The 24,020-nt window shown below is 40.8% G+C and overlaps 2 protein-coding genes across 4 annotated transcripts in view; one reads left to right on the forward strand and one right to left on the reverse strand.

The window, feature by feature from the left end:
* Window positions 1-17,798, reverse strand: part of ZNF654 (zinc finger protein 654) — a 35,011-nt gene extending 17,213 nt beyond the window's left edge. The window contains exons 1-3 of one of the 3 annotated variants that reach the window (XM_065741940.1): window positions 17,658-17,798; window positions 8,682-8,827; window positions 824-905 (exon numbers count right to left, since the gene is read on the reverse strand). In XM_065741940.1, coding sequence (XP_065598012.1) covers window positions 824-905; window positions 8,682-8,827; window positions 17,658-17,789 — 360 coding nt within the window. In that variant the 5' untranslated portion in view covers window positions 17,790-17,798. The remainder of the gene's footprint in view (window positions 1-823; window positions 906-8,681; window positions 8,828-17,657) is intronic. The other 2 variants (XM_065741941.1, XM_065741942.1) reach the window with 2 other exon arrangements.
* Window positions 17,799-18,332: 534 nt separating this feature from the next.
* On the forward strand, window positions 18,333-21,924 carry CGGBP1 (CGG triplet repeat binding protein 1). Its single transcript, XM_065741943.1, has 2 exons — window positions 18,333-18,427; window positions 20,446-21,924. The coding sequence occupies exon 2, from the start codon at window positions 20,475-20,477 to the stop codon at window positions 20,976-20,978; it is 504 nt and encodes a 167-aa protein (XP_065598015.1). The 5' UTR covers window positions 18,333-18,427; window positions 20,446-20,474; the 3' UTR covers window positions 20,979-21,924.
* Window positions 21,925-24,020: the final 2,096 nt, after the last annotated feature.

The raw sequence follows: 24,020 nt of genomic DNA on the forward strand, positions 1-24,020 counted from the left end.
GTGAATTTGCTCTGTCAACTAGTGCTATTGTGCTCTTTGCATTTGTTGCAGTTTCCATGGAAACAAATAGGAGGTATTACTTTCAGAGCAATCTAAATACTCAATAATGAAATTTTGAATCTGTTGTAAATATCCATTTAAATACATTCATTGTTTAAAATTCAATGTAATCAGGAATTATAATACAAAAACCCAACACGTAAATTGCTATACATCACAGTGCTTGTTTATAGACAGTTTTTGAAAAGCACTTAAAACTTCACTATCAAAATGCATCATTACTTTTATGCAAGAAGCCCTGTCCATTCCTGATGCTGCTAAGCCACTCCTTGACACCATTCTTTCATCAGTATTAACAAAAGAAGCAACCCTGTTTTCCACCCTTTCATTCCGTATCATTAAACTTATTTTCTCATGATTGGCACAAGTGCTTTCCTTCCCATGCACTGAACTCAACTCTTCAAACTGGTACCAGGCCCAGAGAACACCACCTTATTGGGCATGAAAAAAAAGGAGGGAGTTGAGAGGAGTAAATTTTAAACCGAGGAATATTTCTTCTTAACAGCTGTATACAACTAGCCATAGAAAAAAAAGCTGCCCAAGCTTAGTTGAAAACATACAGAAACAAATTAAGAATAAATGGCTTTCCTTTCAAGTATCTTTTCTATTAATTTACTGGTATAAGCCTTTTTTTTTTTTTTATATACTATCATGGTATGTTCCCTTCAGGTTATATATTCACACACACAAAAAAAAAAAACAAAAAACTGTCTTAACAGATACTAAAATAATATTAAATGTTATATAAAGTAGGCAACACTACCTGGATTGAACCTAAAATATCTTTCAAAGGATCTTCATAGAACTCATCCTTTCCAAAAAACAGCAGCAATTCAAAAAAACTCCTAAAAAACAGAAGTAGTGACAAGTCAGGCAAACTAAAAACATTCATTCAAGAAACTTACGTAAGTTTACAGTCTTCCACAGCACTAAAACAAAATAGCATTGTCATAAGTTAAGGGTCCTTGCCAACACTAAAGAGTCATTGTAAAAACGTTTGGCTAATACCTAGACTTCCTAACCACTATTTTTGTTTCTAGAACTCCACAATGGTCTGATATCCCGCACTGGATTTTGGCAGTTAAGACTCCACAACCCAAACACATTCTGCATCAAGCATCAAATCACAAATATAATACATTAAGAGCTACAGATAAGCTATTTTACAAACGTGAGTCAGCAATAGAACAGAAAATACTTAAGAATACTTAAAATCCCATCTGTCATGCCATTTTTGTAAGCTAAGGACACCTTATACCTGCCTACTCTTCTCTCTCAAGAATTGCTGCTCCCCATTCACCGATAAAAAAAGAAACCCTATGCCAAAGCATCTGTCAGATATGCAGCAATTCTGAGTAAGAAAGAAGACAGCTGCACAAAAACTAAAGCATACACTGTATAAGGAGTAATAACCTCATGTAAGTGCAGATTCCCAGTGATTCACATTTTCAAGCATGAAAAGGAACCTGTATGAAAATATTTTATTCCATTTCAGCTTGTTTTGCTCTAACATCCACTACAGTCTTTCTACAGAAAAACAGACTTAGAGGTGCAATTAATTTCACTTTTGCAAATAAAACTCTTTAAAGATGATTTTCAGAAATACATTCTGTGCAAACGTGAACTCAGGACTATGTTTATCTTCCGCTTGGCATTCAAATGAATTGATTAAACTTCAATTTCACCACCTCCAGGTCTTCGAAGCACAGTTGAGATATGGTATGGGAAAAATAAAAAATATTTTTTTTAGAGTACTTTATTTAGAAACACAGTATCTCATTCTGCATTGATAACATTTTTTGCTGTGTATTGACTCTTAGGAAAGGTCAGACTTGAGTCATGCCACGATCAGGACAGTAGGCCAAGTGGAACCTAAACAATATTTGGTTATGACAAAACTACTTATAGCAAGTGATATAGGAATCAGGTTTAATTTGTTTTGATCGGTTTAAACAGAGTAAGATTTGACCAAAAAAAAAAAAAAGAAATAAAAGAACTATGAGAAACTAACACTAAAGAAGTCTTTTCTATAGGTCCTGGAAGGCTGCTATAATGTCTCCCTGGAAGATGCCTTCTCCTTTTCATATCAGAGGCGCTCCAAGCCTCAGATCACCTTCATGGCCTCCTCTGAACCCAAAGCAGCAGGTCTAAATTCTTCCTGACCAGCTTCAATCAATTGTGTCAGGGAAGAATTGCTGTGAGTCTTCTACAAGTGAACTGCAGACTAACTGCCAACCTAACACAAGGAGCTGTTGGCAAGGTCTTCCTTGCTCTGTTGCCTCTGGTACCTCAATGGCATGGTGAAAATGGTAGGGTGATGGGGCAGTTAACAAGCAATGCACAGTAAGCGACCATGGCCTTTTGGAGAGGATGCTGTCCCCTCACAAGCTAGCCCATGAACTAGCTTTGGGATTGGGTCATTGCTGTCCATGCAGCAAAGGCAACCAGTAGGACTGCAGAAGCTTCCCTAAGTTACAGGCAAAATTTTCAGAGACTGCCATGTCTAACTTTATCCTGTTAATAGCATGACTCTCTGTTGGATAAAAGCAATTCAGCTGCTGATCAGGACTACAGGTGGTGCTTTTCTCCATCCATTCAGAGGCAGGGAGGGTTACTAAGAGGACCAGGAAAACCCACCTGATAAATACATGGCCAAGAGGCTGGTGTCACCACAGGAATTTTGGCTTTTTCAACCACTGGCTGACTTGGCACCTGGCCTGATAGACATAGTGATGTCCCCCTAGATCACAGGAGGAAAAGAATTCCACAGCCCAGGAGTCAAAGGGGCTCACTGACAGGGCTTTAAACTAGGTTTGAAGGGGAAAGGGGGTGACAGCAAACCTGTGCACAAGAAGGTGCAGGTTACCATAGCTGTGTTAGACAGACAAGGTGCTGGTCAGAGCCCTCAAGCCGTTGCATTTTACAATGAAAATATATACTAGGCAGCAAGCTGGTGGGGCTCATCACCACGGCTTTAAATTAGATTTGATGGGGAAAGGGAATGTACAGCCGAGGAACAGAGAAGGTCAGGGAACACTATCACTTTAGGAAGCAGAGAGAGAAAACCTCAGATTTTTCCCAGAGGTTTCTGGCAGGGCTTTTGCAAGAAGACAATGTGGCCAAAAGCCCAGGTGAAGTGCCTCTGCATCAGTGCAGGAGGAGAGGGAAACCATGCTGCAGTTGGAAAACTACAATCTCATTGCTATCACAGAAATGCAGTGGGATGACTCAACTGGAATACTATGATTGAAATCTATGAGACTTTTAGAAGGAAAAGGTGAGGTAGGAGAGGTGGGGGAGTTGCCCTCTATGTCAAGTGGATAGATTGTCAAGAACTGCCCCTGAGAAAGTCATAAACAGGTTGAAAGGTTGTGGAAGTAAACTTAGTGACTGGTCCAAGGGCATGTGATCTCTGGAGTCTACTATAGTCAGTCTGATTAAAGGGAGCCTGTTGATGAGGTGCTTTTATTTCAGCAGCAAGTGGTGTTATACTCACAGGACCTCAACCTGGTGGGGGATTTCAAAAACCCAGATATTTACTGGGAAAACAACACGGTGAGCTGCAAGCAGTCCAGGAGACTTCTGGAGTTCACTGACAACAACCTTCTGGTTCAGGTGTAAGACAGATCCACCAGAGGTGAAATGCTGCTGGATCTTGTGCTCATCGATGCTGGAGAGCTCACAGAAGACATTATGATTGGAGGCAGCCTGGGCTGCAGCAACCACGTCCTGGTTGAGTTCATGATCTTAAGGAATGTGGGCCTGGCAAAGAGTGGAGCCAGGACACTGAACTTCAGGAGAGTGAACTTCAGGCTCTTTAAGGAACTTTTGGATAAGCTGCACTGGAAAACTGTCCTTAGGGACAAATGAACAGAGCAGATCTGGCAGCATTTTAAAGATGCCTTTCTGAGTGCAACAGAGCTCTCCATCGACCAGAGTAAAATATCAGGCAGATGAGGAAGGAAGCCAGTGTGGTTGAGCAAGGACCTGATAGTCAGGCTAGGAGGAAAAAAAAAAAATAAAGAGAGAGAGAAGTATAAGAAGTAGAAGCAGTAGAAGCAGGGATGCATGACCTATGACCTGGGAAGAATATATGGATGCTATCCAGATGTGCAGGGATAAAATAGGGAAAGTAAACGTACAGACAAAACTGAATTTGGCAAAGGATATGAAAAACAACAAAAAGGCATTCTTCAGATACACTGGGCAAAAGAGACAGGTAAAGGAGAGCATAACACCTCTGATAAATGTAAAGGGACAGCTGGCTTCCTCAGACATGGAGGAGAATGAGGTATATAACAAGTTCTTTGCCTCAGTCTTCACAGCCAGTCAGGCTTCCCATGCTCCACGTGCCCCTGAACTTCTAACTGGGCAACAAGGGAGCAAAATCCTTCCTGGTGTTAGAACAAAGTCCAAGATCACCTCATGAAGCTTAATGAGTACAAGTCTACAGGGCCAGATGACACGCATGCCAGGTTTCTGAAGGAACTGGATAATGTGGTTGCTAAGATGCTCTCTATAATATCTGAAAAACTGTAGCTGTCAGGCAAAGCCTCCAGTGTTTGGAAAAAGGGAAACTTCCATCAAGAAAGGGAGAAAGGAAGATCTAGGAGAACTACAGACCAGCGAGCCTTATGTCTGTGCCTGGGAAGATCACAGAGCATATCTTCCTGAAAAAGATGTTAAGGCACTTACAAGACGTGGAGGTGATGAGACAGCCAGCACTGCTTCACCAAGGACAGACTGTTCCTGACTAGTCTGGTGGCCTTCTATGACAGAATGACAGTGTTGGTAGATAAAGGAAGGGTAATTGATGTCATCTACCTGGACTTGCCCAAGCTTTAGACATGCTCCCATATGACATTGGAGAGAGATGGATTTGAAGGCTGGACTTTTAGACAGATGAAGAACTGGTTGGATGGTCTCAGCCAGAGGGTTTTTGTCAACAGCTGTATGTCCAGGTAGCAGCTGGCCATGAGTTTGTCTTGGGAAAAATCCTCAAGGGTTTGTCTTGGGAAAAATACTCTTCAATAACTATCAGTGACAAAGAGATTGGGATTAAGTGCAACCTGAGCAAGTTTGCTGACAACACCAAGCTGAGTCATGCAGTTGACACAACAGAAGGGAGGGACTCCATCCAGAAGAACCTGGACATGCTCAAACAGTCAGCAACTGAGAATCTAATGAGGTTTAACAGGTCTGAGTGCAAGGTGTTGAGTGTTGGTCAAGGCAGACCCAGATGCAATTACAGACTGGGAGAAGAAATCATTGAAAGCAGCCCTGCAGGGAAGGATGTGGGGATCATGATGAATGAGAAGCTGGACATAAGCCAGCAGTGTGCTACTGCAGCCTAGAAAGCCAACAGTATCCTGGGCTGCATCAAAAGAGAGATGGACAGCAGGGAGAGGAAGGAGTCGGTGCCCCACTGCTGTCTTTGTGAGGACCCAAACAGTCCAAAGAGATCTGTGTGGCCTTCCAGTACTTGAAGGGAGCATACAAGTAGGAAAGGGTCATCTGATAGTGATAGGACAAGGCAGAATGGCTTTAAACTAAGAAAAGGTAGATTTATGTTAGAAAGAATTTTTTTTTTACCCAGAGGGTAGTGAGTTACTGGAACAGGTTGTCTAGAGATGGTGGATGCTCCATCTCTAGAGGCATTTAAGGCCAGGTTAGATGGGATCCTGGGCAGCCTGATCTAGTGGCTGGCAACCATGTCGATGGCAGAGGGATTGGAACTAGGTGGTCCTTAAGGTCCACTCCTACACATCACAGAATTGCATAGGTTGAAGCAACAAGGCTGGCATTAGGTCCAGAATCTAAACACAAGTTCATATATGCCTGACCAAGGAAAGAAATAAACAAAGACTGCAACATTCACCAACTCAAGATAAATACATAAGCAACAGATGGATGCTACTACTGATATAATTAGTAACTCTACGTTGATACCTTTTTTCAGCTCACTTAAGTCTCTTTGGAGAACTGTAGCCACTCAGCAACCCTCAGTATCCCTTTAGGGAAGAGAACCACAGCTCAATATCACAGTGTGAAAAATATCTCTCCTGACACGTGGCTCCTGCTTGCCAACCTTATTTGGTGTCCCCCCTGTACTTGTCATTTCTTTACAACCTCAGGTTTCCCAGTTTAATTCTTGACCCTTATGTGGAATTAGTTTCACTCCTCAGCATTTGTTGCCTGGCTTCAGAGCTTTTCTGGTCCTTCCTTCTGCATCAGCTTTTGAGATGGGAATGGGCAGGTACACCAAAACAGCATGGAATGTTAAAGATGTCATGATATACTGTGCTTTTGAGCAGTTAGCTCTCTGCTTTAGGATATTTTTTCTTTGTTTGTTTTTGGCTTGTTATTTTTCCTGAAGTACCACTGCATCCTTGTGTATGCTGAATTTCATCACTCCCCATCCTAAATCCTTTCTACAGTTATTTACAGTTTGTCCTTTATGATAGCAGGGAAAAATGATTACCATAACCAAACATGGCTATCTCACTGGTTGAGATCATTAACGATCTCATCACAGTACCATGACTGTTGGTCACATGGTTGAGAAGAGTCCTCCAAACCCTAACTTAAAGCTAGTCCACATATTCCTGCTTCTATTGAAGCTGCGCTGAGGTGATGGAAAAAAAATGTGACCATTAGATGAGCAAAGGGAGCCTGGCTGTAATGCAGTGAGATAAGCAATGTGCCAAAGTATGGAGAAAAATATGCTTCTTCTGGCTCTGCCGAGTGCTGCCTTAATTTAAAGCCATTCCCATTTGTCTCATTACTATGAGATCACATATAAAGTTGCTCTTCACCTTTTATATATATATTTATTTATTTTTAATAAGCTCCCTTTAAACAACAAAGGCCACGATAAGATCTCCACAAACACCTCCTCCTCTCCAGGCGGAATAATCACAGCTCCCTCAAAGCTTGCCTTGTAGCAGGATTGCTAATAAAGGAAACTACCGAACTATTTATATTTCCTAGTCATCAGTCTCCATTTTGTTAAAATTACTATACACAATACCATTCTGGCTTTGCTGTCTTAATACACAGCCTGCGATATTGTAAACCCATATTTATATGCATAATAATGGTGCTTCTTACTTTACCACAACACTTATTAAAAACTACTGGAATCAGAAGTTTGCCTAAGAACACTGGCAACAATATCAGAAATTGAAAGTACAGATGCTGTTTCATTTATGATGAATTTGTGTGTGGTTAATACATACAAGAAATACAACTGCCACTACTGCTAAGAGTTTATTGTCTGGTTACTCAGGAAGTTTTACTCGAGTATGACAACGTAAGTCAGGCAGATTCTTGTTCTCTGAAACCTAGGACTTAATATCCACCAATTTGTCTAGTAAGATTTGATTAACATTTCCCAGTTAATTGTGTCACTAAGTCTCACAATCCCCTAATGATATCGTCAAACAGACTCGGAAGACAAAGACACAAAAGGTCATTATTCAGTAATTCTAAAATTGAAAGAAATGTAAGTAAATGCAGCTCCAAAAAATCAAGACAGATTATGAGGAATAGCCACCATCCAAAACACAACAAATGTCTGAATTTCCAATTCCTTCCTAATTCTGCTATCTGAAAAGACTTAAAAGCGTGATTTGACCTTCAGGAAATGTTTTTTTCCTAAAAACTAATGAAAAAGAGAGGTCACCAATCCTTTGATTCATTTGCTAGTCATTTTCTGAGCATTCCAGTTTTAAAAATCTAATATTTTGATTCCATAAATAATCAAATATTAAACAGTTCTCCCAAAAAACTCACTCAGTTCTTCTAGTGTCATTTCACAACACTCTGACAACTGTACAGAATAAAGCTTAAAGTTTTACTTAACTATTACTAATAGGTCAAGAATAGCAGATAATTCCTCCAGACCAAGTAAACTGAAAAAGGCTACAAAAACAATCACCTCTGAAGACCAGAGAAAGCACGAGCAAGACATTTCCAAATAAATTTCTGACTGAGAGACAGAGCTATATTTGAAAGCATTGCTCAACAAGAAAACTGGACAGATAAATCTGATCCAATCAAATTGAACTAGCAGATTAGAGCTAGCTCTCAGATTTTTATCTCCATCTGCTGATGAGAAAATTAAGTACATTGGACCTCAGCTAAGTACAACCAAGTCACTTAAAGTATTGGGTTTGTTCTTTTTCTTCTGTCCAGCACCATAGTTTTTGAGATTTGAAAAGTAGGCTCTCAGAGCAAGAAAAAAACTGAAATTTTACTTATTATTACCCTCACACTTTCAGCTTTCAAGTGGGAAAATCAGCACTGCATAAAGAAAACCAGGACCACAGCAAGATATATGCTTTAGTACTCTGCAGTTCTCTGTCAAATTGAACAGACACATAACTGGCCAAAAATCACATCAAATCATTCCCATAAGTATTTTCAGAACTTGAACATAAAAATCTATTTTAAAATTTATTATTTTCTCAAATAGTATAAGATACCTGTCTTAAATACTTAGCTTATTACATGAACCTTAAAAGCTCTCAGGATCTCTGAAACCCTACTGCTATTATAGAAGTACAACACCAACATTCTACATTGTAAGGGAAATAGTAAGAAAAATATGGTGTACTTACAAAGCTAGGCTACTCAATACGTATTGTACGTGCTCACATTCAGCTGGGAATGATACACAGGCAGATGTGAAACAACAGAGAGCTGTCTGAAGCACCTGAAGCTGAGGCAAAGGAACCTGCCATCTTCCAGCATAGTCTTCAACAACCTAATGACAAAAACATTGAAAGCCATATTACAAACCAAAAACATCCTCTTTAATCATGAAACTATAAATAGTTTGTACTGTACCTGCTTCATCTCCCTTCCTTAGAAGTAGAGTTAATAACAAAAACAATTCTCAAGCCATAAAGATAGAATCCTGACCAACTTCAGTCACCAACTAAAAAAGTAGGAACTTCATTACTTACATTGTAACACGAATAATACTTAACTGAGAGAGTATTTATTTACAGAGAGTAAGGATGAGAAATACACCCATCTTATATACTAACATAGTAGTTACAATACTACTATGTTACTACAGTACATAGTAGTTGCATTTAAAATAAGCTTTTATTTTGCAAGTGAATACAAATTATGGAGTCCGTAGCAATTCAGACAGCCTATTCTAACCAAACATACAGAGAGGAAAATGACCACCCCACATTCTTCTAGCCTTCTTGTTAGCAGGGAAGGGCAGATGTTCTCTGTTACATAACCAAATAAGTAAATTTGGCCCATTTTATGTGTACAACAGAGCCTGAAGCTAACTATACACTTATCTACAGTTATGAAACCACATCACTCTTTAAAAAAGGATAAAGAAGGTAAAAAAAATAGGTGTCTTACAGAAGACATGTATCCAACCCCTTCCTGGTCACACAATTATCTTACTTGTGTCATTAAATGCAGGAATCCACATATTCCTGACATTACCTATCCCCCTATCAGGTGGCTCAATTAAGACATCATTTGAAATTTCTACAGTTATCAACATACTAAGTTCCACCCAATCTGCTTTCATACTGTTTCTGTATAAAAGACAGCACTGAGTTCAGCACAACATTAAAACACAGATTGGTAAAGGCTGTAAGTCTTGTCACTGTGCTTTTGCCCTATAGAAAATAGGAGCTAAAGGGCTTCGGGCCTTCTCTACTCCTTAATCAATAGCAACAATGTGAGTCATATGCAGCACTGAGCAGACAGAAAAGTTATATTTCCTCCATGCTCTGGCACACTGCTTATCTCACTGAATTACAGCCAGGCTCCCTGTGTTCATTTACTCTCATTTTTTTTCCATCACAACAGCACAGCTTCAATAGAGGCAGAAGGATATGGACTAGCTTTAGGTTAAGGTACGGTATACACTTCACTAGCTGGGGAAACTTAACTGAGCTCTCCTACATCTGTGGGAAGTGAGAAAATAGGTGGGAACCACAGTACCATCAGCCCAGTTAGAGAGAAAAAGCTGAAACACTCTGTAGTATACACAAGGAATAAATGACAGAGTTCAAGAAAGCTGTGAAGTGCCAACCCTCACTGCTCACATAGGCATTCTACCTCAAAAGCCAGGCTGGCTAGCAAAGCATAGTTTAAAGCAAAAATGAGATGTGCCATTATGCAGGGTTTCTTTCATACTTGAAGGCTGTGAACCTCTCTCAGATATGTCCACTACCACTTCAGCTAAACAAAAATCAGGTTGATTAGCCTGTGTTTTTAGCACCGAAGGTGCATACCTAACTTGATTCAAGGCTCTACCATATGAACAGGGTAGCAAACCATTTCTGACAGTCTGGTTACATCTGGTCCCAAGCAAAGTAGCTCTTGATAATGGGACCAATGTTGACTTTTTTATTGCTATTTTAATTTTCCCTAACAATAGCTGAGATTGATTTCTATTTTGAAATGGTATGCTGCCTTTCTACTAAAACTATTTTCATGAATCCTGCTTCAGAATCAGTTAGTTTAACACAGCAAATATCTAGGTCAATTGGAAAAGCATTAATTGACTCGTGGATAAATAGTCTTCCTGTTACAAGGAATAATAAGCACTTCAGAAAACTGTACTGACATCACCTATTGTGATCTTTCTGAAATAATTTGAAGCAGGTCACCTTGCATAAGGAATAACAAAAGCCTCATGAAAACCAAAGCAGATCAAGAAAACAGCCTCTAGTTGTTATAGCCTCTATGAGGTAGAAGTAATAATAATAATTATACAAAAGAAAAGTTTTAGTTTCTACCAGGTGTTCTACAACATGACCTGACAGCCACATGTAGTACTGACATGTTTATAAATGATTACAACCAGTCAAGACAGACACATTTGGTTATGGTAATAATTTTTCCCTGCTATTATAAAGGACAAACTGTAAGTAACTGTAGAAAGGGTTTAGGACAGGGAGTGATGAAATTCAGCATACACAAGGATGCAGTGGTACTTCAGCAAAAATAACAACAAGCCAAAAACAAACAAAGAAAAAATATCCTAAAGCAGAGAGCTAACTGCTCAAAAGCACAGTATATCATGACATCTTTAACATTCCATGCTGTTTTTGTGTACCTGCCCATTCCCATCTCAAAAGCTGATGCAGAAGGAAGGACCAGAAAAGCTCTGAAGCCAGGCAACAAATGCTAAGGAGTGAAACTAATTCCACATAAGGGTCAAGAGTTAAACTGGGACACCTGAGGTTGTAAAGAAATGACAAGTGCAGGGGGGACACCAAATAAGGTTGGCAAGCAGGAGCCACGTGTCAGGAGAGATATTTTTCACACTGTGATATGGAGCTGTGGTTCTCTTCCCTAAAGGGCTGCTGAGGGTTGCTGAGTGGCTACACTACTCCAAAGAGACTTAAGTGAGCTGAAAAAAGGTATCTACCAAGAGTTCACTTCTAAAAGAGTAAAAGTAAAGAAAAAGTAATAATAGATTTAGCGAAGAAATAACCAAAACCTTTTTTTATTATTCATTTGATGCCCTGTATGTTGTTATGTTTCCCACATGCTATCCAGATAACTGCATCCTTATAAAACCAGATTCAATTACTCAAACACAGAAGATCTTAAGACTGTAAGGCTACATAAGACATTATTGAAAATATCATATAAAATCATTTCAAATCAGTAACTAAAAAATGGATGTAAGCAACGGCTTTACAGAAATTCACATGAATATTACATAAAGAATAACCAAACATAATCACACTTCTGGCAAAAGAAAAAAACATCACCAAGCAACGGCATGACACATCCTGAAAGACAAGTTTCTGCCAAAGTTCTATCTTTAAAGCTAAATACATTCCCCCACTCCCAGCTGCCGAAATCTCATGTATTTGGCTGAGCTGGCTTTAAGTATGAACAAGATCTAAGGCAGAGTTCCATATACTCATTACATTTAGCTAACCAAAGAGCAAGTATCCAGACATGTTTACAGTCTACTACTTGCACAAGAGTTTAAACTATTAACCCTACAAAAGTAAATTTGACTACAAGTGACAGTGCAGTTAATGTACCTATGAAAGACATTACTTGATGACTGAAATACATTTATTGAAAAAATGTAATGTTTCTCCATGTCTTTCAATTATCCTAGGGTGAAAACCAACTAACATATAGAAATAGTTTTATATATGGAAGAGGTGACTGACAATGTGTGAACTTAACATGGGAATATCTACGTTCAGGTCACAAATGATGTTAGCAAAACATAACTTAAGGTGAGTCTCAAATAAAGGCTGATTATTTAATTCCATCATCTGAAGAACTGCAACCAAAGAACATTATTATTATGATACCTATCTAATGTTCTGCCTCTTATTATTATTTGAAAAAGCCTGAACTGCAAGCAATTTATAATCTACCAGACACAATATGCTACAGAAGCATCTTCCAAACATTCTTTTTAAGTGTATAAAGGTGTAACTCAAAAGTTACAAGGATTTTGACAGATTTTTCCACGCAAAACTCAAAAGCTTATTTTTCATACAAAAGCTAAACTTTGAGACAAGGTGTTAAAAGTTGGAAAAGCAGCAATAGAAATAAGCTTGCAATGAAGTCATACAAATTTACAGAGAAGCAAAAGGAGAAACACAATCTCTACCTTGAAAAGTATGCAAATACAAAGGAATGAAAGCAAGATAACAACACTAAAATCCCAGAAAGCCAGCCTTCTTCCAAAAGCTGAAAGGGGTTCATATTTACAGCAAAGATGTGATTTCTCAAGATAAAGCAGACACAGAAGTTAAAGGGAATAAAATATGAAAAGAGAACTGAGTATGTGAATAAGAAAAGTCTTCATGCTAATGGCAAGTCCAGAGCACTGACTGACTCCTTCAGTCTACAAATCAATCAATCTACAAATTAAGAATCTGCTAACCCACTGCTGTTGTGAATTCTCCCCAAAAGTTGACAGAAAACAGCCAGGTATCCTACAAGCACCACAGTGGCTTATCAAGTTTCCCATTAAGTGTCAAAAGAAACAGCGTCACTATGAAACCCTCGATACCATTCTCTGCAGGTATAAACTGAATGCTTGCAATTGCCACTAAGCTCTGTAGGAAACGGTGCTTATCACACTTAATTTGTAAGGATTTCTTTTCAAGTCTGAATCTCCCTTGACTATCACGCAGCACAGCTAAGCTGGTAACTGGTAGCAAATTGAAACAGCTTGCTTTTACCAGCCAAGAGGAGAAAGACACAGGAAAAAAAAAAAAAGGAAAAAAAGCTCAAGAACAAGCTAATTTGCACATTTAAATAGTTTAAATGCCAGTGATATTATATTCCTTGACTAACAGGTAAAGTCATCTATTTCAAACTACATTACTCTCCCTTTAAAAGCTTTCATTTAACTAGTAATTTCACACTAAATAAAACCCCACACCTAACAATACCTATCAAATAAAACAAATGAGACTGTAAAAGGTGCTCTCAAAGCCCCAAATAAGTATCAAGTCCTTTCATTCAAAAATACGAATATATATATTATGACAGCAGAAGTCACTGTAAGAAAAAAAGTTGTTTAAAACTACAAATAACTGCTTTCAAGAGAGAAAAATGCTTCAAAGAAACAAGCACTCATGTGACCAAGATTTTTGTAGCTCATCTTTAAAGAATATATGAATATCAAACATGAAGCCGAGAAGTTAAAAAAGTAGTAGAAAATATAAAGTTTGGTTTTGCTTTGTATAGAATATAAAAGTAACTGAACAAATATTGACTTGAAGATTAAAGTGAGAATCAAAGGCAAGTAGTTTCAAATTTGAGCACAGAAAATGTAAGAATGCATCTATCCCCAAAAGAGAAGATCAAAGACGTGCGTATTTTTCTACCTTCGTTTAAAGAAAGCAATGCATACACCAAATCATGAGTAGACAAATAACAGCTAAACCACACACTACTGGATTGTATTTTATTTTTGTGTTTGTTTGTCTACTAAAATGTTGATCTATGAGCCATCATCATCTCTAGTATGTTACTAAGTTTTATTTCTTAGCTTCCTAATGCACAAACACAAGAATTATTTCCCCAGCAGTGACTCAAGATACCTCTGATTAACAAAAGCCAACCAAGTAATCATTATTTCAGGAAGTCAGGTCACACTGGAAGACCGTAAGCTGATGCCACAGCAAGAGATCAAGTGTTTAGCTCCCTCAGTATTACTTCAGAATTGCCAGGTGCTTTGAGTCAGTAAAGAGTAACATAAAAGTGATACCTAGTAGAGTTATGCAGCCATGTGGACGACTACAGAAACGCTGGGTGTAGCTGTAATATTTTGATTTTTAATGTTACAAGAAAAGACTGACAAGAATAAGCAACTTCAGGGTAGCTGATAAAACTATATCCACTTCAAACTCAACAAAGCAAGCTACGCTCACTTTTCATCTCCCTGTTACAATTTGTTTTCAAATCAAATTCATCCTTCTAATTATAGAACCACTTCCTTTAACAGCTAAACACTGCACTACTTTAACTGCCCCTCACTATTTGTATGTGCTCACACAGAAATCTCCCATGGTCACTGTCCCTAGAGGTGGCGAAAGGAGTCCCTGAAAAATCACAAAACAAATTCAAATTCCCTACGTGACACAAAATGTCAAAGCTCAGGAAGCTCTTCCAAATGCTTACACTGAAGGGGTTCTACCAGATACTATCTTCCAATTTAAAGCTACAAATAGTGACAGATGCCTTCTCTCTGGCTTGCGAAAGCTGGGAGCAGCAGACTTGCTTTTTTCCCCAACACATAAGTGGCTTCAGTGCACAGTGAACTTTACAAATGTAAAAAAGTGCCAAATCAGCAATTCTAGAAAGAATCACAGATACATAAACTAGGCACTTACTTCACCTTCCAGCTGTCTCTTTTCATTCCCAGACACAAAAATCTTATTTCCCCATGTTACCAACCCCAAAAATCTAAAAAATATATATTTTATCCCACCTTGCCTTGGAAGGTTCAGGATGTAATGGCTCTGTCAAAACACATCAGATTCCAGAAAATACACGTGGCTTTGCAGTCGCCATGCTCTCACTGGATCTTAAATTGATAAATCATGATTATGCAAGCATTTAGGAAAATGATATGATAGCCCAGAGTTATCTTTTGAAAGCATTCTTTAGTCTACTGTCTAAAAGTTCAGCAACAATACTCCAGGCCTCCTGAGTACTGACCCTGTTTCCAAATATCTTCTAACCTTTTAACAGAATTCTAGAATAAAAGGCACGGACACCAATGCTTCTTGAGGTCCTTGCCAGTCTCTCACCCTAAAAACAGTCAAGAGGTCTCTGCTTCTACCTGCAGCAAATGGCTCAACAGGCTTAAAAGGCTTTAGGCCTTCCTTCACTTTTGCTGCAGCTCTTACTGAAAAACGTGAATGCGCACACACTTCAGACAGCAACACAACTATATGCAATCTATCATATCCCTGTAATATAATATTTATTCTGAAGAACAAATGGGTGCTTCCTTCAGATAGTTCAAGAGTACAGTATTATTGCTAAGCAACTCTCGACAAATGCTGTTCAACTTTTGACAAGGAACAAGGGAAACCAGGACATTCAGAAGTGCCAAAAACCATTAAGTCAACAAAAGCTATGTTATCAGTGTGGGGGGAACAAGGTAGAGGCTTGTTCTGTACAACAGCCAGAAGATCTGGCTTCAGAATCTCTAGATGTTAAAGTGCAAAGTGACATGTTCTGACAACAAGTAAACCAAGACAGAAAACCCACACTAATAGATACACACCTTATAAAGTGACACAGTATCTAAATGAGAAATTATCTTTTATAACAGATGTTCCAAGAAAGAGGTGACCTAAACCTTATGTGTACACTGATAGTTTCTGATGAAAAAATGGAAATATGCTTCATGACTTATTGATGAGGCTGCGGGCTTATGAGCCTCTGTCTGCACAGGTACAGGTGCACCGGGACAACTCCACCACTGTCAGTCTAACTGTAAACAAGCTACTGCAGAGCACTCGGCTCCATTTGGTGTCACACCATAAAAGGTCACTGGTTCTTTCTGCCAGTACGCTACACCAACTACATCTTGAGTTTATATATTTAACTCAGTAGAAGAATTCTTTATTAAAAATATGCCTGAACAAAACATACAAGCATATATTTTGAGTGAGCACATAATCTCTGATCACCAGGCCTAATTTAAACGAGGTAAGTGCCTAGAAACAAAACATTAATATATTATCTCACTTGCAGCAGGGTTATTTAAAGCATGTGTTGTTTAAAAAAATAAAAGAAAAGAAACACAGTCCTTTACATACTTGAAACATTGGCTGTCCACATGGAGAGTTCATAAACTAAAAGTAAAGCAAAGTAGGGGAGAAGGCTTGGCAATTTTTCTATATAAAAGAAACTCCAGGAGAAGTCAAGGTCAAATGATTTAGACACTCTAACATTAATAACTGTGATACAATCATTTCTCAGGGAAACCCCTTCTCTACTCTCCTGTCCTGCTTCCTACTCATTCCTAATAGTGCCTGGAGTAGAGGATTGGTGCTATTATGAACCATCACCTCACCTTCACTTCCTTGTTATCATCACATAGTTAGTGCAGCTAAAACACGTTAAGATAAAACATTCAGTCTTGACAGAAGATTGAAAGATTTGTTTGAACAGGGTTCAATCAAGTACAGCTGTCTCTTCTTCCAGCTGTGGTTTATTCCATACTTCCAAGGCCACTCATGTCTCCTGAATGCCTTCAGAGATCTTTAAACAAACGTACTAAGTTTATACATGTTACCAAACAGAAACAAATACAAAAGCTTCTAGATAAACCCAAGCAGCAACCTATGGACTCACTGAGCAGTGCAATTTGAGCTAATTTCAAACACATACAGTAATAAACAATGTGTAAAGCACATTAACTAGTCCTTCAGGCATCACGACACATTAAGAAACAAGAAAACAAAAAGACAACTTTTGTTGAAATGGAGGATTGTTTAAATGGAACAAGACAAGCAGAGTACTGAGGTAAGCAGCCACGAAGTTCGGGAAATGAAGCAACTGCCCTGAAAAAAAAGCCCAGACTGCTTCAGAGAGCTGCAAGTGCTACAGTTGTGATATATCTACAACTGCTCATGCTTCAATCAACACCCGCTGGGCAGGGAAAGCAACCTGTTGGCACTCGCTACTTTGCAAAGAGAACGTGGGTTGCAAAGAGCGCAGAATTAATTTCTGCACGCGGCCCCACGTTAAGATACACCGCTTTCCGTGAAACAATTAAAAATTAATAATAATAATAACAGTAATTAAAAGAAAAAAAAAAAAAAAAGGAAAACTAGGGGAGTCTGAATTGGCCATCGTTATAAACGTGCGGCCCCACCATCTCCACCACCGGGCGTCGTTCCCCCGCCGCACGTGGCCCGGCCCCGCCGCCCACCCCCAGCAGACACCTCCGCTCCCTCCCGGCACTCGGCCCGAGCCCCGCTCCCGCCGCCCCCGGCCGCCGCAAGGAGAGCACCGGGGGCTCGAATCCCACCCGCCCCACCGCCGCCCGCGGGGGGGGGGGGGAGGGGCGAGGAGTGGCGGGGCGGGGCGGCGCTCACCTGGCAGAAGCGACGGCAGTAATACTGGCTGTGGAGCAGGGCCGGCAGACCGGCGGGCGGGCCCGGCGCTGCCAGGGCCTCCAGCTCCTCGCTGAGCCTCTCCGACTCCTGGTCGCTCTCGTCTTCCGCCATGCTGCTCCGGCCGCCCTGCGCGTACCGAGCGCCCCCCTGCCCCCGCCCCGCCGCGCCGGAAGGGGCCGCCCCCGCCGCGCCGCCTCACGTCCGGCCACGCCCCCCCGCCGCGCGCCTATTGGGCCGGCCGCCGTGCCGCCCGCCGGCCAGCGCAGAGACGGCTCGCCGCTGACCCCTGACCTCTGGCTCCTCCCTTCCGCCCAGCCCCGCCGGAGCGTCTTGTGATTGGAGCAAAAGTCTCCTCGTTACTTTACACCGCCCTTCTCACTGGCCGCTGCTCCCGCCCATCACGGCGCCCTCCTCAGCTTCCTCCCCGCCACTAGCAGAAGCACCCGTCCGATAAATGCGGAGGTCGCCTTCGCGAGCTCCGATTGGTCGCGGCACGCCTCCATCACGGCGTTTACGCCCGCCTCCAACTCGCGATTAGGTCAGCGCGCCATCCGTCTCCGCGCCGCCGGGCCGGGAACAGCCAATCAGCAGCGGATTTCCTCCCGTCCGCCGCTCTTGGGCGGCGGTCGCTAGGCCGGTTGCTACGTCCCGCCTACCGCGGCCGCCAGGGTGGGTAGCAGTGTCTGGCTGCGGCGGCGGCGGCGGCGGCGGCGGCGGAGCGTCGGGCGAAGGCGGCGCGGCCCCAGCGGGTAACGGCTCTCGGCAGGGGGCGGTGCCTCCGGGGCTGCGGGACCACACCTGTCTGCTTTCGGTCGGGCTGAGGGAGGACCAGGCGGCCCCGGGCCGACGGGGCGTGAGGGCGCTGGGGTAGGAGGGAGGCAGGGCCCGGCCCGCTGTCACCGCGCGATGCCCTCCTGAGCTGAGCCGCGGAGGTCTCCCGCGGGCTCGTGTCGCCTATTGGGGCTGCGGGCGCTCCGCGTCGACACGGGGACAGTGCCACGGGAAACGGACGCGCCCGCTCCAGTAACCTTACTGGCTTATCAGCGCTCCCGCAGCCACTGAGAGCCGCGGACCAGCCCTGCATCGCTTGTGCAGAATCCTCGAGACGGGAGGAAAAACACCCCGTGTTTTCAGCGCTCGTCGGGCTCGCAGAATTGCTGCCTCCGGTTCTGATACGAGCACGAATAGTTTTGTTTTGTAGGTGATTCATTTTTGACGTTTCCGAGACCTGAGCAACAAGTTGACGCTGGGATAGGGCTTGTTGAAAGTTTGGTTGCTGGTGAAACTCGTGTGGATAGAACCTGTAAGGTAACGAAAAGAAGAAAGTAACACTGATGGCAACAAAAAAATGCCTTATTCCATAGGGCTGAGCAGGATCGTTCAAGCCTGTAGATGTGGAACGTAGTAGATAGTTCAGAAAACGGACTGGGAAGTGTCTAATAGCAAGATCTTCCTCTTCTACGTCCAAAAAGGATCTCAGTTCCTCGTGTAGCAATGTGTTCTTTGAAGACTAAAATCTTCAACACTGAATTCTGAGTGCTCTATTTCCAGAGCAAGTGAAAGGCATTCTGGACAGCACAAGCTCTATTCCATTCCTAAAGTTGGACAGGCTTGCCTTACAGCTAGTTGGGAAATTGGTGTCTTTTAAAGGCACATTGTTTTAAGCATTACAACAGCAAAATACGTGGAACAAGTAAACAAAGAGAATAACACATCTACTGTTACACAGGTCTCTCTGTCTTGTATTCAGCAGAGGTAATACAATATTCCTGCAAGTCATTCATCCTCATACGTAAATATCCAGGCAACTTGTTAGATTTCCTCAGAGTATTTGCGAAGTGTCCTCTTGCTCAAAAACAAACAAAATAAAAGCAACCCAAAACCTTCAACTTGGTCATAGGGAAGTTTTACACTCTTCTACAGTGCAAATGTAAAAAGAATAAGAGAAAGAGAGCCTGATTGATTTTTAGTACACTTGACTAGGTTATTGCTTGCTTTGATAATGTATTTTTACAGCAGTGTTAAAAACAGTCCAGCTGTATTTTCTGAGTCATCATTTACGTTTCTGAGAGTAGTTGTCTCCATGGGAAAAAAAAAACAGGCTTTTATTTTTTAATTGAAATGTATATGCAGTTTTCTGTTTACATCAGACTGTTTTTATTGCACTTTTGTTGCAATGACAAAAAAAAAAATTGACTCTTAAGTTAAGGCCCAGTCTAATCTCTGATGTTTGAGGCAGGAATAAAAGTGAGAGGTGTTCCAAGTCAGTTATGAGTCCCAGCAAAGCTCAGATCACTTATTTTTGAGGCTGTATAAATGAGCAGTGGTGGCCTTCTTGCTTGAGGGTTTTTCTGACACATGTAATGCAAACTTTGAGGAAATAAGCAGAAGAATACTGACTCAGCATTAGCTCACAAAACGTCAAATATGTTTGAAGTATTAAGAAGGGAAACTTGATCTTCAAGATTAAACTGTCTTTGTGGGGGGAAAAACCATCTTTGTGTGACTTTCAGCAATGAACAGATGGAAGGGTTCTATTGAACTTTCTAGATGTAGGAACTAAAAAGTAGTTTACCCTGACCCACAAGGAACTTCCTTCTTCGAAGTAACTAAAAGATGCAGAACCGTTTGATTATAGTTTTGTCCATGTATCTTACATGCAATTGGCTTTCAGATGGCAGTTAGCACTGCGCTGGATACTGAATGAACTGCACTCAAGATGGTTTGATTGAAATGGTTAGCATGTCTTAACAGTGTTTTTCTTCAGCTTTCAGGCAAAGCTCACCGAAGGCCGCAATGGAACGATTTGGAGTGAAGTCCACTCCGTCACGTAACCGCTCGAAGACTGCTTTGTATGTAACTCCTCAGGATCGGGTAACTGAATTTGGCAGTGAGCTGCACGAAGATGGCGGAAAACTCTTCTGCACCTCCTGCAACGTGGTTCTGAATCACGTTCGCAAATCAGCCATCAACGACCACCTCAAGTCGAAAACGCACACCAAGCGGAAGGCGGAGTTTGAAGAGCAGAACGTCAGGAAGAAGCAGAGGACTCTGACTGCCTCCCTTCAGTGCAACAGCACTGCTCAGACAGAGAAAACCAGCGTCATCCAGGACTTTGTGAAAATGTGCCTGGAAGCCAATATTCCTCTTGAGAAGGCTGATCATCCTTCTGTGCGGGCCTTCCTGTCTCGCTACGTCAAGAACGGAAGTTCAATACCTAAGTCAGAGCAGCTAAGGAAAGCGTACCTGCCCGATGGGTACGACAATGAGAACCAGCTCATCAATACTGAAGATCGTTGAGAAGAAAACTGTTTTAATCATCGTTGTGAAGTTTTACATATTGATGGTGTGGTTTATTTTTATATTCATGCATATATACAGTGTTACATATTGGTTTTACAAGCTATTTTGTATTGTAGAAATGACAATCTATTTGTGAATTAAATGGTATGCTGGAGACTGTCGCTAACCCTGCTGTAGACTTCGGAGCTGCTTTGATGTAGGACTCACACTGAGTGCAGGGAACATACCTGGCATACATCCCATCTATGTTCAGTACAGCTGCAGCTGATGCTTAGAAAAAAGGCACTTGGGTGGAGAACCTCCCTTACCTAAACCTTTGTACATCGAAATACACAAAGAAGAGGATGCGATAGGAACTGTTCATCATGTCAGTGGATTGCTTTGTCCAGAATCTATTCTGTGAGCAACCAAGAAGTTCGGCACATTAAAAATGCAAGAGGCTGTAGAATGGTTATTTAACACAACCGATCTGTTGGGGAGGACGATGGCAATTTCCTAATCAAGTTGGCTTATGTTTTAAGAGGAAACGTTTTTCTTCTAGAATATTTTAATCCTATTTGATGCAACTGTGGATGCACTCATTACCTATCGTAAATAGGTGGCCTTTTGTACCAACCTTTGAACTCCACTATTCTTACAAAAGTTCTGAAGGTTTGCCATGCCTGGTTTTTTAAATCTTCATATCCTTTTCTTGGTTTAATACGTTCCCTCCAGTTTCAGTGCCAAAGTTTGAAAGCTAAGCAGATGAACTAGTAAACTGGTTTGCAGCACAGTCGCTAGCAAATGAATCTTACACTGGACCAAGGTCATAGTAGTAGAGGGAATGAATATCCATTTCTTATAGCAAGATAAAAGGTGCTGGATTTAAACTGGAGGTCGAGGAGGCAAAAAAATAGTGAAGTTGAGCAAGCTTTTTACAGCATGCAGGGGTGGAGGCTCCTGCATCTTTCCCTGAGTCCTTTACTTCTTGCCTCAGCCTTTTAGTCAAAGGAGGTAAAATAATTAAAACACTTCTCAAAACAGTTACTGCAAAGGCTATTCGGTATTTGTAACAACAACTAGGAAAGCCCGTACACTTTGAAGCTGTAATGGAATTACACACCTGAGATGTATTTCTCATCCTGTGCCAAGAGGGCATCCATTGAACTGACAAAAAGGAAAAGAAGTTCAGTAATGTTACTCTCTCCCGAATCTAGTGAACTGTTACTAAGCTAATTCAAATTATTATGCCAAATAGTCAACTTGATGCAAGTGCTTGCTTTAAAATGTTTTTAATGGAATGGTGGAGCGCTGTAAAAAGAGCTTGATTTTCTTTAGATGTTTGGAATTTAAGGAGGTGTCAAGCATTTTCTAAGTTGCATAGAAATGCTCCACTCAGTGATACAGTGATGCAAGCATGCTTTAACTCCCTCAAGTAGAGCCAGTTTTCTGCTCACCTTCCTTTTCCTGTAAAGTTTCACAATATCACATTATTTCTTTTATTCAGGATACTTACAGCAATACTACGTGTTTGCTACAAGAGACAAAGTAACCTACTTATTTTATTTCTGTGGCTATTTCTAGAGGAGAGTCTCTTTTGCTGGATTAAAAGAGACTTACATTCTTACTAACAACTGCTTTTTTGTGCAATTTCTGCAGAAATGCAGCTAGTATTACAACAGTGTCTTGCAGCCTTCTGCTATGGGAAGTGCTTGAAAAAATGGACAGAAGCAAACAGCAGAAGGCACGTGCCAGTACATAGGTACTCAGTACACTGCTGCATTATTGGTTCCTGTTGAAGCTAGTGGGATTTCATGCAGTTGTAGCAATCCTGTCAGTGATACTAGCTTCTGGTGTAATAATGGTTTTGTTTTCCTTTTCCTCTAATCCTATATATCAAAATTTGCCTTCCCAAATATCATTTGCTATTGCAAGAGCTTGGCTTTTGCTTAAGCTCATAAACTGCCTTGGGCTAGAACTGTTTTATAAATCTTCTACAGCCAAGTAAAAGGTACACTGCCAAGAGCCTTTTCTGTCCTGACGTGGGGCTTTTTTTTTTTTTTGTCGTGGGGTTTGGGGGTTTTTTTGTTTGTTTGTTTGTTTTACAGCTGCTGTCTTATTGCAGTGAAATGAAAAAGAAAAAAAAACATATGGTAATATTAAGTATACTCTTGCACAGCAAAACAAAGAGAAAACCTTGAAAATATAAGTTAGTGATAGCTACAGCTTTTGTTTAAAAGCAGTCACTCATTCATTAAAGCAAAGCAATATTATATCACTCAGTCTATCAGAAGTTTACTTTCTACTTCAGAAGCAGTCTATAACTTTAGGCTCTGTACACAGAATTAATACAATTCTGTAGCTATCTTTAGTATCTTAAGTGTCTAGTTTCAATTTATTTTTTAATGCAGAATTGCTGCAGAAGGTATGAGCCTGATGAGGATCCCTTTCGGTGTAGCCATACTGTAGGCGACTTAGAACAACCTGGAAGTGAAAGTGATCAGGATTTTGCACAGAGCTGAATTGTAATGCACAGCAATCTGTAAGACAATAATGTCTTCATAATGGTATTCTTATATTAAAAAAATAATAACTATGATAATCAACATACTGTAGCATTGCAACAGATACTTGTAATGATATAAAACAGTGGAAAAAGAAAGCACTTCTGAGTGGCCTACAAAAATTAATAAGTTCATATTAATGGACATAGCCCAGGTCACAAACAAGACATTTACAGCTGTTTGCTTTTAAAGTGAAAATGGTTCCCCTAAGCCTCGGTACCGAGTCCTTCAAGCAGTCAAGTTCGTACCATAATTTTGCTGTTGTGGCTGCAGTTGGACAAAACATAACCTTGTTTTAATTACTATTGATTTTAAGAAAGATTTACAGCAGAGGTTTTCTGGTATTTCTAAAATGAAGTAACAACAAATTCCCGGAACAGGGGCTGTGGTTATGTTGTTTAGCAGTCTGCATGGGGTTTTGCTTTTTTTAATTTTTTTATTTTTCCTGCAGGAAGACTGCATTTTTTTAGTAATATATTTGAAATTACATGTAATT

Source organism: Cyrtonyx montezumae, unplaced genomic scaffold, assembly GCF_038088225.1.
Source record: "Cyrtonyx montezumae isolate F1298 unplaced genomic scaffold, pur_monq_1.0 scaffold_3, whole genome shotgun sequence".
NCBI lineage: Eukaryota > Metazoa > Chordata > Aves > Galliformes > Odontophoridae > Cyrtonyx > Cyrtonyx montezumae.